Here is an 18,853-nt window from a genome sequence, read left to right as displayed (position 1 = left end):
ACAACTAAAAGAAAAAAAAGTTTTTAAAAAATCACACAATAATTTATGTTATTTTCTTGTTGATTAGAAATTATTTTTGATTTTTTTTATTGGATAAGAGATTTATGTTGTCTTATTAAGGAATATACATGTAATTAAGATTATAGAGTAATTAATCATTGAAATGACTAAGTTTTTTTTATTTTATTTTAAAGATAATAATTTGTTTGCAAATTATATGAGTGAGGTTATTTAAGGAACTTTAGTGAGGTGTAATGAGTAAATTTAGTATTTGAAAATTTGACAAGAGGTGCAAAAAGCATAGAGATCAAGTGAGCAAATTTGGAGGTTCCAATAAAAAAACTCATTTTGTTTTCTTTTCGGGCACCAGATTTTAAAATGGACAGCCGCCTCAAAAGCCCAAATTTGGCAAGGACACCCGAGAAAAGTTTGTCGGAAACTGAATTAGAGATCTAAGGAGTATTTGCGGCTTAAGAGAGTCCTTGTTCACTCGAATTTGCTGCCGCATTTTATCGAACAAGTGGTGTGCGGCGTTATTGTTCTTCAATAGCAAAAAAAGGCGATCACACTCAAAGCAGCTTGGTTCTTGTTCTTTCTTTGCAGGTGCCATTGAAGGGAAAGCATTTCGCATTTCATCATGGTTTGGTAATCAAAGCAGTTCTTGTTTTTTTTATCTCTTCTTCTTTTAAATTCTTGCACTTGTTGGTTTGTTTGAATTGCCGCTCTGGAAAGGAAATTTGGAGGTTGGGACTGGATTTTTTTGGCTTTGGCGTTTTAAAGAACGCAGGGAGGATAAGGAATTGTGTATTGGTGCTTTGGTCCTTTTCTTTTTCAATAATTCTCAGTGTATCATGCATGTATTCCTTTCCAGTTACAGTTAGTGAACTTCAGTGATGCTGCTTCCTTCTTAGTAAATGAAGGCAATTCTAAATGGTCTTGACTTTTACCTTTCCAAAATATACCAATTCACACAATCTTTTGTAAATCGAACTCCGTGGCTGGCTACTCAATGCTTGGTAGTTGCCTACTCAATTCACACCATCTTAAGTTTGGAAACTACTGAACAGTAACATGTGTTTGAAAGGCAGCCACAACGAAGGTTCAGTAGGAGTTAACCTGTGGTGGGTCCAGGGAGAATATTGGACTCTGCATTTTCAGTTTCCCATGAAATTTATTTGACTGATTTTTCTTGCTTATGTTGCAGGTGCTAATGTAGTTGAGTTCATCATCAACCTCGCTGAAGTTTCAATAGCTTTTGTTCAAGAGAACAAAATCCCTGCTGTGAGTTATTTTCCAAACTATTATGTCATTATCATAACTAGTTACTTATTTGAAGCCACTGATGTCTTATATTTCGGTACTAGAACCTTCATAATCCAATTTTGTTGTAGTAAACATGATATAAGTACAAAGACCAACTTGCCTTGTATATTTTGACCCTTTGATTGTTATATTGGTTTCTTCCTATTATGGTACTCCGTTTATATAAAATTTATTCCCCTCTCCTTTTATGTTTTCTAAGATCCCTGGGTAGTAATTCTTTCTGCAGATTTGATCATGCTTTCCAAACTGTTCTGCGCATATAAAAGGTAGGTCATATGCTATTTCCTTAGATACTTGAAATTCGAGGTCCAAGTTGTTGGGATTGTATCTAAGGTATACATCTGTGTTGTTCAGCAATTGTCAGCTTCACAAATGTTTCTAGCACCCAAAGACAGAAGATCTGGGGGTATCTTGCTTTTCGTGGGAGGAGTTCTCTCAGTTGGTAATTTCTTAACACTGTTTATCTCAATCTCATATAAGATCTTGTTTTACCAAAGTAACTTGAGCAATATAAAAATGATATCATGAGTAAAGAAAAGCAATATAAAAATTATATCATCTTTCATCTTCAGAGAACATGTCAGAGGCAAATAAACTAGCAGAGAACATTTTGGCCAAGACAAAAATTTAAATCATGTGGATGCAACCCAATTTAGCTAGCAGTTATAGTCTATTGTTACATCTTCAAGATTTGTTGTTTTTGCCAAGACAACATGTGAGGACATCATTCTCCAAGACGGTTTTGTCTAGGGATAAAAAATTTCAGTTTGCAACAAGCTTGTTAAACCAATTGGTTGCTTTCTATTTGGTGATGTTAACTGTATCAGTATGATTCAAGTTGGGGGTTGTACCGTTCTTCAACTAGGGGAACTTTATACTTTCATTTTGGCAGAAGTTGGATCCCAAATTAGATCAAATTATGCTGAAATCTTTGTGGGGGCCATCAAATGACAGATTTTCTACCAACTAATTAAACTAAGGGTACTAATACAATTTTGGGTAAAGTCATCTTGTGAAAGCAGATTTATTTTTTAGATTATAATTTTTACAAAGTAACTTCATTGAAGTATTACCAATACTTGGTTATACAGCTGTGTTTGCCTCAATATGAATTTGTGTTTGTTGGTATCATTTCCTTCTGTAAAAATTTCCTCATTTTTGCTTCAGTAATTTCAGAGATAAGAACAGACATTTGTTGCAAAACAGAGATCTGAACAATTATGCTATTGCAAGACTACTGGAAAGTTATCATCCCAAACAGTGGAGCGACTGCAAAGTGATATATACTGATGCACAACTGGAGAATGAAAAGCTGTAATTAGTACAAATGCAGCAATGTTGGTAAAGGACCAATGTGACGAATACACAGGTTACATTTCAGATCCTCCTTTTTTCTTGATATCTTTGGAGTTTCAAAGTTAGTTTCTAATAAATAATATCAACTCTCTTTGGCATTCTCCATTTGTGTGGATATAGTAGTTGAACTAGTTTTCCAAGCCTGGTTCCATGTAACTAATACTTGAAAAATTGCATTATAGAAAGCGATATTAAATTTGTTTTCGAAGTTTGATCTAGTGCACTAGTCAACCAAAGAAGAGATGGGGGAGGATTTGGTCATATAAAAGTGTCAGTAAAACATAGATTTGTCAGGTGTTTGGAGCAATGTGATCCATAGCCATGAGGGCTTGCTCTCTACGGGCGTCCATCCTTCTCTGGTTGCGATTTGCTTCTCCCATCTTTGGTGGTTCTGCTTCCCTTTTTGAGTTTGAGGTAATGAATCATAATGTACTAATGTGACAATGTTCTATATGGTCATTCGAAGAAGTAGGGAGATAGTTTCTGGCTGTTTACACCTGTTTTTTCGTGTTTGCAGTTGTATTTTTGGCTTATGATTTTCGTGGGCTACATGGTAGTCAACACCCCGGAGATGATTGAGAGGGCACACCTTGGTGATCTGGGCTAGACTCTAGGGTAGAACATATACTTGAAATGTTAGATGTTGGCGGAAGTGATGTACGCATGGTAGGAATATGGGGAATTGGCGGAATAGGGAAGACAACAATTGCTAAAGCTGTTCACAATACAATTACCCATAAGTTTGATGGTAGCTACTTTTTGGCAAATGTTAGAGAAGGTTCAGAGCAACATGGTGGTTTAGTCAACCTACAAAATATTCTTTTGTCTAAGATTGTGGGGCAGAAAGAATTGAAAATATACAACATTCATGAAGGAATCACTTTGTTGCGTGAAAGGTTGAGAAATAAAAGGATTCTCTTAATTGTTGACGATGTGGATAATATGGACCAGTTAGAGAAATTAGCTGGGAGAACTGATTGGTTTGGTCACGGCAGCAGAGTTATCATAACAACAAGAGATAGGCATTTGTTGATTGCTCATCATGTGAAATCAATATACAAGGTTCATGAACTAGGTCATCATGAAGCTCTTGAGCTCTTCGGTTCAAATGCCTTCAACGATAATAAGAATTTGGATGATAATGAGAAACTGTTGGTCACTACTGTTGTTAAATATGCTCAAGGCATTCCGCTTGCACTGGAAGTTTTAGGTTCATATCTATGTGATACCTCTATACATAAATGGCAAGCTATGTTAGATGGTTTTAAAAAAAATCCTCCTAGGTGCATTCAAGATATTCTCATAATCAGTTATGATGGATTGCAAGATACAGTGCAAAAAGTTTTCCTTGACATTGCATGTTTTTTCAAAGGTTGGAAGAGAAATGAAATGATACAAATACTTGAAGGTTGTTACCGCATCAACCCCGAGCATAGTATTAAAGTTCTCGAAGAAAAGGCTCTCATATATGTTGATGTATATGGTCAAATTTGCATGCATGATTTGTTGGAAGAGATGGGGAAAGATAAAGTTTTGCAAGAGTCTACAGAGCCCAGTAAGCGAAGCAGACTGTGGCATCACAAGGATGTGCAAGACGTTCTAACAGAAAACATGGTAAGTAGTTCTCATATGCTCAGATTTATATATATAGACTCATGGAATCAGGTCAGAGTGATTCTCTGTGTGTTGTTTATTTTAATTTGACAACCAATATTTGGATAATATGTACTATGATTTTCTTTTCAATTGCTAAAGAAAGATTAAAAATCAAACAGTTGCAATTTATTGTTTGCGTACTTGTTTTGCTAATACAATTGCCTTTTCCATACTAGGGAACATGTAAAATTGAAGGCATGATGGTAAAGATGCCCAAAGAAGATGAGATACGCTTGAGTCCTAAATGCTTCAAGAAGATGAGAAATCTTAAAATTTTTATAAACGTCAATGGACGGTTTTGTGGAAAGGTTGATTATTATCCAAATCAGTTGCGGTTACTTGATTGGCCTAACTGTCCACTGAAATCTTTGCCCTCCAATTTTAATACGAAGAATCTAGTTCGACTTAGTATGCCTTGCAGCCGCATCTCACGTTTTGGAGAAGGATTCAAGGTATTTATGAATTTTCAGGAGTTCCCTTTATTAAAATCTTTACACCTTACCAATTTTCCATTTGATTTTTTTTTATGACAGAGTATGGAAAATCCGAAATCCTTAAAATTGAAGGGATGTGAATTCCTAGCACGAAGCCCAGACCTGTCTGGAAGCCCAAACTTAGAGTTTCTGGATCTAAGTTTCTGTACAAGTTTAAAGAAGATTCACCCTTCGGTTGGATCCCTCAAAAAGCTTGTTCATCTGGATCTAAGTGAGTGTAAAAGGTTAGAGGAGGTTCACCCTTCTGTTGGATCCCTCAAAAAGCTTGTTCACCTGGATCTTCAAGGATGCTCTAAACTTCGGATGCTACCTGGCGAAGTCAGCTGGAGATCCCTCCAAACCATTAATCTTGACTATTGCAGAATGCTGGAGAGTTTTCCTGAAATTGTGGGAGATATGAAATACATGACATCCTTGCGTCTATTCGGCACTGGCATCAAAGCATTGCCTTAAAATCTGGAGGATGTTCTTTTGGACGACTGCCCAAAACTCGTAAGATTCCCAAATAAGGGGGACTCTGAAGTGCTTCCAACTTACTCAAAGGTTGAATGACGAAGGATGCAGTTCAATGGAGCCGGACAATTTGGCAGTAGATCGATTCTACGCGAGAGGATGCGCCACTTTATCTAATACTGATTTCCTCGCGTCCCTTGATTGGGCACCTGAAATTGATTTATCAAGAAGCGCCATTGTTATTCTTTCCGAATGCATCAACAAAATTGTCGACTTGAGGGAACTCAATTTGAGAGGCTGCTGGAGGCTCGTAGAAATTCCAGAGCTTCCACCAAGTATTCGCCGCTTGGATGTGAGTAATTGCATATCATTGGAAAGAATTTCGAAGTTGTCGAACATTTTGGAGCGTAAAGAATCACAAATGATTGAGGAGATGAACTTGACTAATTGCTGGAGACTCTGTCAAAATTTGGTTCAGATGGCAAACAAGGATGATGATGATGAGGTGGACAGTGATCTCTTCTCTCGACTCCTATCTTCTCAGCAATCCGAATTCACAATTACATTTCCAGTTCCAAGAAGCGAGGTTCCAAAGTGGTTCCGCTGTCAAATGGATTTCATGGGGCATCAACGATTTGAATTTTGTATTGAAACACTTGCAAATTTCAAATGGGACAACACAGGATTGGCTCTCTGTGTTGCTGTTGATCAAAACCTGCAACTTACTAGTTTTGAGGTCCATATTCACATCAATGAAGTGAGTGTTTCAAATATCCCCAAGAGTTGGTTAATTCAGAAGAGTCGGATCATGTGTGGCTGTACTATGTTCCCTTCCTTGAAATGTGGCAATTTGGTTATATGCGTCCATTGCCCCCTTTTACGTGTCGAGTCATTATTTTTGAATCCTTTTACATGTCCCTTTCCCCCACAGCCTCCATAAAAAGCTTTGGGGTCCACCTTGTAATGCCACCCGATGAAGACGTTTGTATGAAGTTAATCCGTGCAGAGAACCTCACCAGTTGTAAACCTTCTCATGATGACCTTCATCAGGTATCTTTTCCTCTTGTGAAAATTTCCTCATTTCAGAGATGATAACTGACATTTGTAGCAAAATGAAGGACTGACATCTGAACAAAAATTGCTATTGCAGGACTTTTGGGACAATTATCGTCCCAAACAGAGGACTGACTGCAAAGAATTATATACTGATGCACAACTGGAAAACGAAAAGCTGTAATTATTAGTAATGCAGCTTATATAGCATTGTCTATGGACCAGTGTGACGAATACAGGTTTACATTTTCAAATTCTCCCTTTCTTTGATATCTTTGGTGTTTCAAAATTGCTTTGTAATATCAAATCTTTGTAGGCATTCTCCATATGTGTGGATAGAGTTGAACTAGTTTACCGTGCCCAATTCCATGTAACTAATAAATGCAAAATTGCATCAGTGAAAGGAATATTAAATTTGTAATTTAGAAGCTTGATCTAATGCAGTAAATCTACTTCACTAAACTCATCGATGAACTTGTAGACATTTTCTCGTCCGATAGCCACTTTCAAGGTCTTTCTATTTTCTGATTATATGGCATCGTTTTCTGAATTTATTTCCTCATCCAAAGGTATGCTGCTAATCTATTAATACGCAGCTGCTCTTTTGATTTCAGATTGAACTGCTAATATATACATTCGCTTATGGGCCTTAGAATTGTTGGCGAGAAAGAATAAAAGCCCTTACTTTGGCTTAATTAGTTTGGTTTCCTGGATTGCTAATCTTACTGTCAGATTATGCTGCTGTTGCAGTATGGCATTACTTCAGTTTACTAGATTCTCTAAATGTCTGCTTTCACATGGTTGATTAATTTTAGTATATGCCATGTAAATTTGTACTAGATGCAAAGACTCATTGGAGGAAGTTTGATTAGGTTCTGGTGTAGAGATATTCACGCCATGAATATTTGAAACTTTAGATGATTCTGTCATTACTACAGTTTTTCTGTTGACCTGACGGAATCATGTAATAATGTACATCAGATAGGTGGTTTGAGTTCCTGCTAAAGGAAATGAATTTTTTTTTTTTGAAACCTTTCTTTCATTAATGTGTTAATAGAAGGACAGGTTAATTCATTATAACGTTTACTTTGCTCCCTTACTGTCATTGCAGGGACTGCCCTGAGGAATATAAGGAAGCCGTTGCATCACTAATGGTTACTGCAGCTAGATTTTCTGATTTACCAGAGTTTCGTGACATTAGGCCACTATTTCAAGAGAGATAAGTGAACTCTGGATTATTATGTTGATCAAAAGGTAATTATTTATGCACTTGATGGAATTTTATGAATCCCTAACTGCTTTGAAACTGACTAACTGAATTCCTAAATGATAGTTTGTTGAGAACATAGCTTCAAAGCCTCCCACATTGGAGAAGAAGGTTCAGTTGACATAGCATTGGAGTTTTCAATAAAGTGGGACTCCAAGGCCTTTGAACAAAGGATGTCTAAACCTCCTGCATTTATACGGGTCTGGCCTACTGTGTTGCTGTAATAACACCTGTATCAGATATTTACATAAAATACAAAATCCTGGGATGTCAAAGTTTGGTGAATTTCTTATTTGGGAAAAAAAGTATTGCTCATTTGAATTCTAAGGCAGTTGCAATTTCGCAGTGCAAGCCATGAATACGAGCTTTCCTTCTACTGGGTTTTCCCCCTATTTTCATTTTACAATCTTCCATTTCAATCTTCCTACTATGCTATCTCAGCAGGAAAACCCACCTAGGGATTTGCAACCTCTGCCGCCGCAGCCACAATTAGCTTCAAATCATAGTCATGCTCAACCGGATAAGCATACATTCTCTATAAGGTGATTATTTGATTTCCAATTTTTGTTTTCCAATTCTATTTCATAATTTTTGTTATGTTTTGTTGTATGTTGTCATGTGTAATTGGATAATTGTAGAGTTAATGATCACAGCCCCATTTCATTCTGATATGGAAGAACTTCTAAATACGTTATTAAGCACATCCATATGATTTTGAGTGATTTACATGGAGATTATCTGAAATTTACAGTTAACTTTGAAATCTTCTGGTAGTTAGGCATAATTTCTTTTCTGTTGAGATGTTATATCAGAGGGTCTCATAAAATCAAAGTATGGCAGAAATTGGTCATACTGTAACTGCCTATATTATGAGGACATGAAATACAAGCCTTGTTCTGTAAAGTTTGCACCAAACAATAAGCAATGCACTTAGAATCATAACCATCATTCTCCCACTCATACCCCACTGACTTCATTCACATATCCTTCTATTTTTCCTGCCCTGCCAAGCAAAACTCCCTACCTCTCTATTCCTCTTACCTGCCAAGAAAGAGCTACACTATTCTGTTCTCGATGACATGGTCTTCCACCTTAAAATCACTTCCCTTCACCTAACTATGCACTAATATATACCCTCCCCCTTCTTCGCCTTATGCTCAACTTCTCCACCTTAGTACCTTACTCTCTCTTACTAAATCAATCCACAAACACATCAACAGTAAAACAGACACCCCAATACCTCTTCTCATTATTCTATTTCGTGATCTTCTTCCATTTGCACATAATTTCTTCTCAATCTCCAGCAGTTGCATATTTGCTTCAGAATGCCTATAGCTGCATATTTACTATTCCTTTTGGATTACTATTAATTTGAAATAGCAAGCAGCTGTAGTATAACCCTCTAAGCGTTCATTTAGTCATTTAGTATTAGTAGACGAGATGCTAAGCCTATAGCCCTAGCTGCCCTCTTTAGATCTTTAAAGCAGACTCCTTGTAATTCGCTTTTTGTTTATTCAATAAAAAGCTGTTTCTTTACCAAAAAAAAAAATACAAGAGGCAGAATAGCTCTTGTAACTTGGCATGAGTTGTTTTCGTGTTTTGCAAAGAAACGAAACTAGCTTTTGGTGTTTTGGCTTTGGTGTTTTGAAAGAACACAGGGAGGATAAGGAATTGTGTATTGGTGCTTTGGTCCTTTTCTTTTTCAATAATTCTCGGTGCATCATGCATGTATTCCTTTCCAGTCACAGTTAGTGAACTTCAGTGATGGTGCTTTCTTCTGAGTAAATGAAGGCAATTCTAAATGGTCTTGAATTTTACCTTTCCAAAATATACCAATTCACCATCTTTTGTAAATCGAACTCAGTGCTTGCTCTCTACAGGCGTCCATCCTTCTCTGGTTGCGATTTGCTTCTCCCATCTTTGGTGGTTCTGCTTCCCTTTTTGAGTTTGAGGTAATGAATCATAATGTACTAATGTGACAATGTTCTATATGGTCATTCAAAGAAGTACGGAGATAGTTTCTGGCTGTTTACCCCTGTTTGTTCGTGTTTGCAGTTGTATTTTTGGCTTATGATTTTTGTGGGCTACATGGTAGTCAACACCCAGGAGATGATTGAGAGGGCACACCTTGGTGATCTGGTCTACGTGAAGCATCCCCTAACCCTTTTCACTGATTTCATTGCTGTTTTGTTCGCGCACACATAATCAAAGTAATTTTGTCTCTAACCAGCTTAGAATACCAGCTTTCCTTTTAATGGGTTCTTCCCCCGTTTTCGTTTTACAATCTTCCATTACAATCTTCCTGCTATGCTATCTCAGCAGAAAAACCCATCTAGGGATTTGCAACCTCCGCCGCCACAGCCACAACTAGCTTCAAATTTATCAAGCCGATAAGCATCCATTCTCTATAAGGTTTTGATTTCCAATTTGTGTTTTCTGATTCTATTTCATAATTTTTTCTAGGTTTAGTTGTATGTTGTCATGTGTAATTGGATAATTGTAGAGATAATGATCACAGCCCCATTTCATTCTGATATGAAGGTACTTCTAATTACGATATTAAGCACATCCATCCATATGATTTTGATTGATTTACATGGAGATTATCTGAAATTTACAGTTAACATGGTAGCTAGGCATAATTTCTTCTGTTGAGATGTTATATCAGAGGGTCTCATAAAATCAAAGTATGGCAGAAATTGCTCGTACAGTAACTGCCTTTATTATGAGGACTTGAATTACAAGCCTTCTTCTGTAAAGTTTGCACCAAGTAAGAAGCAATACACTTCAATCATAACCATCATTCTCCCACTCATACCCCAGTGACTTCATTCACATATCCTTCTATTTTCCTGCCCTGCCAAGCAGAACTCCCTACCTCTCTATTCCTCTTACTTGCCAAGAAAGAGTTATACTATTGTGTTCTCAATGACATGGTCTTTCCACCTTAAATGACTCCCTTTCACCTAACTATGCACTAATATATATCCTCCCCCCTTCTTCACCTTATGCTCAACTTCTCCACCTTAGTACCTTACTCTCTCACTAAACCAATCCACAAACACATCATCAGTAAAACAATGACACCCCAATACCTCCTCTCTTTATTCTTTTTCATGATCTTCTTCTTCCATTTGCACATAATTTCGGCTCAATCTCCAGCAGTCGCATATTTGCTTCAGATTGCTTATAGCTGCATATTTGCTATTCCTTTTGGACATTTTTCTTTTAAGTTCACAATTAAGGTGCAGAAATAAGACAAATTGGCGTCATCACTGAAATAGAACATTTGAAAATATATTGAGAACTTACAGTGCATGTAAGAGGCAATATTTAGTCCCAAAAAGTTTATCACTTCCAACAACGACACATCAAAAATGAAATTGTATAGAAATAGAGTTGTGCATCTTTTGTTAATCGATCAGCATATTTCACTGGGGTATGTGAAGAAGATGGAGAGAGAGAGAGAGACATCATGGTTAGAAGAAGAGGAAGGGGAAGAGGAAGAAGTTTGTTTTCCATCATCCGTCATAGCTTCAATGTGGTTGAATAAATTATAAAATGCAATAAAATGCATGAGTTCCTCTGATTTTCCTGAGTCCTTGATGCTTTGTTTTTTTTCGAAACTTGGAAATTGAGTACCTTATTATGAGAGTTGCTAGGTCTGAAGACCACTAAATGCTGAAGAATGGAGTGCATTTATGTTATTTTGCATATATATGGTCAAATAATGTTCAAATGTAGTGTTATGAGCCTTGATTCCAGGTTGTTGTCAAATAGCACTGGTAGTAGTTTATATGTCAAGTTCACTGATTTAGTTTAATTTTGAGACATTGAACTGTAAGAGTCGGTATGACATATTAGAATCTGCTTCTTCGATCTTGGCCCCGTGGCTGGTATGCTTAAATAGATTCAGCCGTGTATGCTTGAGCTGTTAGTTAATTTTATGCATCTGATGATGTTTTTCTGTTTAAAAAGGCATATAAGTTAGATTTTGGTAAATGCAGAAGTGATAGGTGTATTGTTTTGTTGTGTTACTAAATTGTCCTTGCAATTCGATAGAAGTGGTCATTATATGTTTTATCTGTCGGAGGGTTTAAGGCTATTTGTATAAGACTGCTGCACATTAAAGTTTTGTTATGCCTGCAGATTTAAGTTTTTGTCTTTTTGCAGAAGAACATGTATAGCGTTTATGTAGAGCTGGATTAAATTAAAGCTGAGCTAGAAAAGCTCAGGACTGAATACAATAGCAAAGAAGAACCATTTGATAACTTGATGAAAGCAAACTGAGCAGCTCGGCAAGGTCCAGGAGGCAAGTTTGAACAACCTTGTCAGGGCTACTTGTTTATACATAAACAACCTTCTGTTTGTTTATCTATTATTCTTTTTTTACAATATTAGGAATAACCTAAACAACCTTCTTTCTTTATTCTATACCACTAAATCAAGAGCTGGTTGGTCGGTCTTTTTTTTATTTTTGTTAAAGGTTGGTCGGTCACTTATACCCATTCGTTGGTCAATGTGAAATGCTCCTTCGGTGGTCACATGACTCATCAGTCCACTTCGTCTAGAGAGGCAAAAGTTAAAAAAACAAAAAGAAGTTGAAAACTGTGATCAGTTGCGCACCTATTGAGAGCCCCTTCATTTCGCCAGCAATCAAACAACAACTCAGATCTAATGGCCATCCAATTGAGAGCTTCTTCCTCAGTCTCTTCTGTTCCTTTTTCCACCCGTTCATACACACACGATGTGTTTCTGAGTTTCAGGGGCGAGGACACTCGCTACGCTTTCACAGGTCATTTGCACAGGTATTTGGTTCAAAGGGGGGTCAACACCTTCATAGACGATGAGCTTACAAGAGGAGAGGAAATATCACAAGCACTTCTCCGAGCCATTGAAGGATCAAAGCTCTCCCTCATCGTCTTCTCCGAAAACTATGCATCCTCAAAGTGGTGTTTGGATGAACTAGTTCATATCCTTGGATGTAGAAGATCAAAGAACCAAATGGTTCGGCCGATCTTTTTCAAAGTGGATCCATCGGACGTAAGACACCAAAGAGGCAAATTTGGTGAGGCAGTTGCAGAGCATGAACTCAGATTCAAGGATGACATGGACAAGGTGTTAAGATGGAGAGCAGCTCTTTCAGAAGCAGCAAATTTATCTGGGTGGCATTTCTCGGGCGGGTATATTATGCATGCACTTAATCTAGTAAAAGTTCATGTTGTTCTATTGGTGTGTGATTATCATACAATACTGTTCTTTTCCGAAGTAGCAAGGTTTATTTTATTAAATGTTTCATTTGATTTTAACACGGCAGGTATGAATATGAATTTATTGATAAAATTGTTGAAGAGATTACCGCACAAGTAAAAGAACCTATCTATTTGGATATGTCAATGTGCCAAGTTGGGCTACACTCTCGGGTAAAACATATACTTGAAATGTTAGATGTTGGCGGAAGTGATGTACGCATGGTAGGAATATGGGGAATTGGCGGAATAGGGAAAACAACAATTGCTAAAGCTGTTCACAATACAATTGCCCGTAAGTTTGATGGTAGCTGCTTTTTGGCAAATGTTAGAGAAGGTTCAGAGCAACATGGAGGTTTAGTCAACCTACAAAATATTCTTCTCTCTAGCATTGTGGGGCAGAAAGAATCGAAAATAAACAACATTCATGAAGGAATCACTTTGTTGCGTGAGAAGTTGAGACATAAAATGATTCTCTTAATTGTTGACGATGTGGATAATTTGGACCAGTTAGAGAAATTAGCTGGGAGAACTGATTGGTTTGGTCACGGCAGCAGAGTTATCATAACAACAAGAGATAGGCATTTGTTGATTGCTCATCATGTGAAATCAATATACAAGGTTCATGAACTAGGTCATCATGAAGCTCTTGAGCTCTTCGGTTCAAATGCCTTCAACGATAATAAGAATTTGGATGATAATGAGAAACTGTTGGTCACTACTGTTGTTAAATATGCTCAAGGCATTCCGCTTGCACTGGAAGTTTTAGGTTCATATCTATGTGATACCTCTATACATAAATGGCAAGCTATGTTAGCTGGTTTTAAAAAGAATCCTCCTCGGCAAATTCAAGATATTTTCATAATCAGTTATGATAGACTGCAAGATACAGTGCAAAAAGTTTTCCTCGACATTGCTTGTTTCTTCAAAGGTTGGAATAAAAATGTTGTGATACAAATACTTGAAGGTTGTGACCGCATCAACCCCGAGCATAGTATTAAAGTTCTCGAAGAAAAGGCTCTCATATATGTTGGTGGAGATGGTCAGATTTGCATGCATGATTTGCTGGAAGGGATGGGAAAAGATAAAGTTTTGCAGGAGTCTACAGAGCCCGGTGAGCGAAGCAGATTGTGGCATCACAAGGATGTGCAAGAGGTTCTAACAGAAAACACGGTAAGTAGTTCTCATATGCTCAGATTTACACACACACACATATGGAATCAGGTCCGGGTGATTCTCTATGTGTGTTGTTTATTTTAATTTGACAACCAATATTTGGATAATATGTACTATGATTTTCTTTTCAATTGTTAAAGAGATTAAAAATCAAACAGTTGCAATTTATTATTTGAGTACTTGTTTTGTTAATACAATTGCCTTTTCCATACTAGGGAACAAGTAAAATTGAAGGCATGATGGTAAAGATGCCCAAAGAAGATGAGATATGCTTGAGTCCTGAATGCTTCAAAAAGATGAGAAATCTTAAAATTTTTATAAACTTCAATGGACGGTTTTGTGGAAAGGTTGATTATTATCCGAATCAGTTGGGGGTACTTAATTGGCCTGAGTGTCCACTGAAGTCTTTGCCCTCTAATTTTAATACAAATAATCTAGTTCGACTTAGTATGCCTTGCAGCCGCATCTCACGTTTTGGAGAAGGATTCAAGGTATTTATGAATTTTCAGAAGTTTACTTTATTAAAATCTTTACACCTTACAAATTTCTCATTTGATTTTTTCTATGACAGAGCATGGAAAATCTGAAATTCTTAAATTTGGAGGGATGTAAATTCCTAGCACGAAGCCCAGACCTGTCTGGAAGCCCAAACTTAGAGTTTCTGGATCTAAGTTTCTGTACAAGTTTAAAGAAGATTCACCCTTCTGTTGGATCCCTCAAAAAGCTTGTTCACCTGGATCTTGAAGGATGCTCTAAACTTCGGATGCTACCTGGCGAAGTCAACTGGAGATCCCTCCAAACCATTAATCTTAACTATTGCAGAATGCTGGAGAGTTTTCCTGAAATTGTGGGAGAGATGAAATACATGACATCCTTGCGTCTATTCAGCACTGGCATCAAAGCATTGCCTTCATCCATTGGATATCTAATTAACCTTGAAGAGTTGGAGTTACATGATTGTGGAAACCTCACAGATCTACCTTGCAGCATCTATGAATTGCAAAATTTGGAGGATGTTGTTTTGAACGACTGCCCAAAACTCGTAAGATTCCCAAATAAGGGGGACTCTGAAGTGCTTCCAACTTACGCAAAGATTGAAAATGACAGTTTTTACGGATCCAGTTATATGGAGCCGAACGGTCCATTCACCGGGAGACCTTTCCTTATATGGGGTTTTTCCTCCCATTTTCATTTTACAATCATCCATTACAATGCTCGTAGTATGCTATCTCACCGGGAGAGATAGTAGAGCTCTCCATCCCAAGGTATATTTCATATTTCATTTTTGGGTATCGAGTCATATTTCATTGCTGTTTTTGTTCGCATACTCATAATCAGTGTAATTTCGTCTCTAACCAGATTAGAATACGAGCTTTCCTTTTCTACTGGGCTTTTCCCCTCATTTTCATTTTACAATCTTCCATTACAATCTTCCTACTATGCTATCTCAGCAGGAAAACCCACCTAGGGATTTGCAACCTCTGCCGCCGCAGCCACAATTAGCTTCCAACCCATCTATTTCATAATTTTTGTTATGTTTTGTTGTATGTTGTCATGTGTAATTGGATAATTGTAGAGTTAATGATCACAGCCCCATTGCATTCTGATATGGAAGAACTTCTAAATACGTTATTAAGCACATCCATATGATTTTGATTGATTTACATGGAGATTATCTGAAATTTACAGTTAACTTTGAAATCTTATGGTAGTTAGGCATAATTTCTTTTCTGTTGAGATGTTATATCAGAGGGTCTCATAAAATCAAAGTATGGCAGAAATTGGTCGTACTGTATCTGCCTATATTATGAGGACATGAAATACAAGCCTTGTTCTGTAAAGTTTGCTCCAAACAATAAGCAATGCACTTAAAATCATAACCATCATTCTCCCACTCATACCCCACTGACTTCATTCACATATCCTTCTATTTTTCCTGCCCTGCCAAGCAAAACTCCCTACCTCACTATTCCTCTTACCTGCCAAGAAAGAGCTACACTATTCTGTTCTCGATGACATGGTCTTCCACCTTAATATGACTTCCTTTCACCTAACTATGCACTAATATATACCCTCCACCTTCTTCGCCTTATGCTCAACTTCTCCACCTTAGTACCTTACTGTCTCTTACTAAATCAATCCACAAACACATCAACAGTAAAACAATGACACCCCAATACCTCTTCTCATTATTCTTTTTCGTGATCTTCTTCCATTTGCACATTATTTCTGCTCAATCTCCAGCGGTTGCATATTTGCTTCAGAATGCCTATAGCTGCATATTTACTATTCCTTTTGGATTACTATTAATTTGAAATAGCAAGCAGCTGTAGTATAACCCCGTAAGCGTTCATTTAGTATTAATAGACGAGATGCTAAGCCTATAGCCCTAGCTGCCCTCTTTAGATCTTTAAAGCAGACTCCTTGTAATTCGCTTTTTGTTTATTCAATAAAAAGCTATTTCTTTTCCAAAAAAAAACAAGAGGCAGAACAGCTCCTGTAACTTGGCATGAGTTATTTGGGGTGCAATCTGGTGATGGATTTTCACCAGGTCTGTCCATATGTTTGGTCTATTGCACAGTTTTAAAGCATAAATGTACCTCATTTTTGTGTAAGAGGCAAATAAACTTGCAAGGAACATTTTTGGCCATGGAGACTTGGTAGTTTTGTTACTGAAAAGGCCAATACAAGACTATTTTCGTTTTGAATTTTGTAGCATTATCAATATGAAATAATTTTTTCATTCTCAAATGAAATTTGCCATCCTTAATCTGTTTCCATACCTATATTCTCTGCCTGTTTAAAATGCTAGGTTTTCCAAGAAAAAAAATTAAATCATGTGGATACAATCCAATTTAGCAAGCACTTTAGTTTATTCTTCAGGATTTGTTGATTTTGCCAAGAAAACATGTGAGGACGTCATTCTGCATGAAGCTGGTGAGACCAATTGGTTGCTTTCTATTTGGTGATGTTAGTGGTAACTGATGAGGGGTTCAAACTGCATCTTCCACATATCTTAATTTTATCAGATTGATTAAAGTTGGGGGTTGTACCGTAACCCTCCACTAGGGGAAATTTATATTTTCATATTGGCAGAAGTTGGATCCCATATTATATCAAATTATGCTGAAATCTTTGTGGTTGGCCATCAAATTACAGATTTTCTACCAACTAATTAAACTAAGGGTACTAATACAATTTTGAGTAAATTCATCCTGTGAAAGGTGCTTATTTGCAGATTTATCAAAGTAACTTTGTTGAAGTAAGATCAAGAAAATTGTACAAGGTTAAGTATTCATGGTATATGTGTTTGACCTATGAGATGTCAGTATGAATGCTTTTTTTTGTACTCATTCAAATGACCTCAAGTTTCTAAATCAGCTACCACAACACATCAGAACCAGTCAACCAGATATATATGAAACGGAGAGAACTACATTTCATCAGTTTGTTAAATCGTGTAGGCCTTACTGAAAGCTGTGGTGGGTGTTTTACGTCCCTTGGCAATGTTCATCCTATGATTGGAACTGTTGGTGCTCCCCTGACAACTATTGAAGCGCGGGTTGGGTCCGTCCCAGAACTGGGACATGATGCACTTTCTAGTGTGCCATGAAAATCCTACGAGGAAAAAATCTTGTTTTCTAGTTACCACAATTGAACGTGGAAATAAATAAACTTAAACTGAATGAAGAGAAAAGTGCACGGAAGTAGGAACAAAATCCATCACCACTCATTGATTTTGGTTTCATGGGTACTTTGCTAAATTTGATTTCCTTTGCTTGATTAAATTTGTCTCAATTCTGATATTTGGAGGTCTACAGCTTTTTCTAGATGAAAAAAATAAAGGCGGAAAGTATGTACCCATATATTGATATATGAATCAAGTAAGAAACCCAGCAATAGACGATCTCAGTAAAATCGTACATTAGTTCGAGGTAGAGACTAGTATGGAGTTCAGGGCGGAACCAGGGGACTAGGTATTGCTGCAGCCCCCCTCTTAGTATCAAATATATATGTATTATGATTGCAAACAAATCTTGTTAGGGTAAATTTAGCACCCCAAACTTAAATTCCTGGTTATGTGCCTGATAGAGCTGGTCTATTTTTATATCAAATTGATTTTATTGATACGTTAATGGGTCATAGACGAACCCTAAGTTGTCTCGAAAATTCAATAAAAGTAGGAGATGCTAGTTTTTAAGGTAGGTGCACTTGGTGAAACACGTGGAATTGTTAGAAAACTTTTGCAACAAGTATTAAGTACCGAATTATCAATCCCAAAGAACTACCTAATTCTCAACCCCCCACTTACCACTTTAAAGGGGGTATGAAGCACACGTATTAATCAATTAATAAAGTGAAAATCATACTTTATGTTGATTGATTGGTGTCGAGTTTTCTTGTCCTATGCTCCAAACTCTTCGAAAACTCTCTAAAAACATGACCAGTATATTGTTCACAAGACTCGTATATAGGAGCTTTCATGTGCAAGCTGAGTCGGACAATTAAGCACCTGATCGATCTGAACCAAGATAAAAATTTCATCATCTGAGCCAAGAGCATATAACTATGAAGATTCTTAATTCATGTGCATTTTTTTCTGGTCATCTTGTCGATCCAATTTTCAAATATTCCACATGTAGTTGCATGGGCGGAGCCACGTTAGGGCACGGTGGGTCCCGTGCCGCAGTGAGATTTTGATATATATACAAATTTGGTTTCATTGTAACGCTGAGTGTTGTCTTGCTGTAGTGGTAGAGGCTTATTCTTGTCTTGGGCTGGTCCTTGGTTCGATTGCTGGTAGTAGCAATCTGCTAATTTTTTTT

At 37.1% G+C, this 18,853-nt stretch overlaps 1 protein-coding gene across 1 annotated transcript in view; it reads left to right on the top strand.

Annotated features, from left to right (window-relative positions):
* The first annotated feature begins 418 nt into the window (after nucleotides 1-418).
* Nucleotides 419-18,853, top strand: part of LOC112171102 (TMV resistance protein N) — a 68,767-nt gene continuing 50,332 nt past the window's right edge. Inside the window, exons 1-12 of the mRNA XM_040509350.1 lie at nucleotides 419-645; nucleotides 1,205-1,281; nucleotides 1,535-1,589; nucleotides 1,678-1,765; nucleotides 2,491-2,692; nucleotides 2,889-3,093; nucleotides 3,197-4,293; nucleotides 4,512-4,787; nucleotides 4,869-5,024; nucleotides 13,783-13,788; nucleotides 14,761-15,292; nucleotides 16,911-17,251. Of these exons, the coding sequence (XP_040365284.1) occupies nucleotides 3,313-4,293; nucleotides 4,512-4,787; nucleotides 4,869-5,024; nucleotides 13,783-13,788; nucleotides 14,761-15,273 (1,932 nt within the window). The 5' untranslated portion in view covers nucleotides 419-645; nucleotides 1,205-1,281; nucleotides 1,535-1,589; ... (2 more) ...; nucleotides 2,889-3,093; nucleotides 3,197-3,312 and the 3' untranslated portion in view covers nucleotides 15,274-15,292; nucleotides 16,911-17,251. The remainder of the gene's footprint in view (nucleotides 646-1,204; nucleotides 1,282-1,534; nucleotides 1,590-1,677; nucleotides 1,766-2,490; nucleotides 2,693-2,888; nucleotides 3,094-3,196; nucleotides 4,294-4,511; nucleotides 4,788-4,868; nucleotides 5,025-13,782; nucleotides 13,789-14,760; nucleotides 15,293-16,910; nucleotides 17,252-18,853) is intronic.

This window comes from Rosa chinensis, chromosome 6 (assembly GCF_002994745.2).
Source record: "Rosa chinensis cultivar Old Blush chromosome 6, RchiOBHm-V2, whole genome shotgun sequence".
NCBI classification, from domain to species: Eukaryota; Viridiplantae; Streptophyta; class Magnoliopsida; order Rosales; family Rosaceae; genus Rosa; species Rosa chinensis.
The sequence above is the reverse complement of the archived record's forward strand: the minus strand, read 5'-3'. Positions and strand labels throughout refer to the sequence as shown.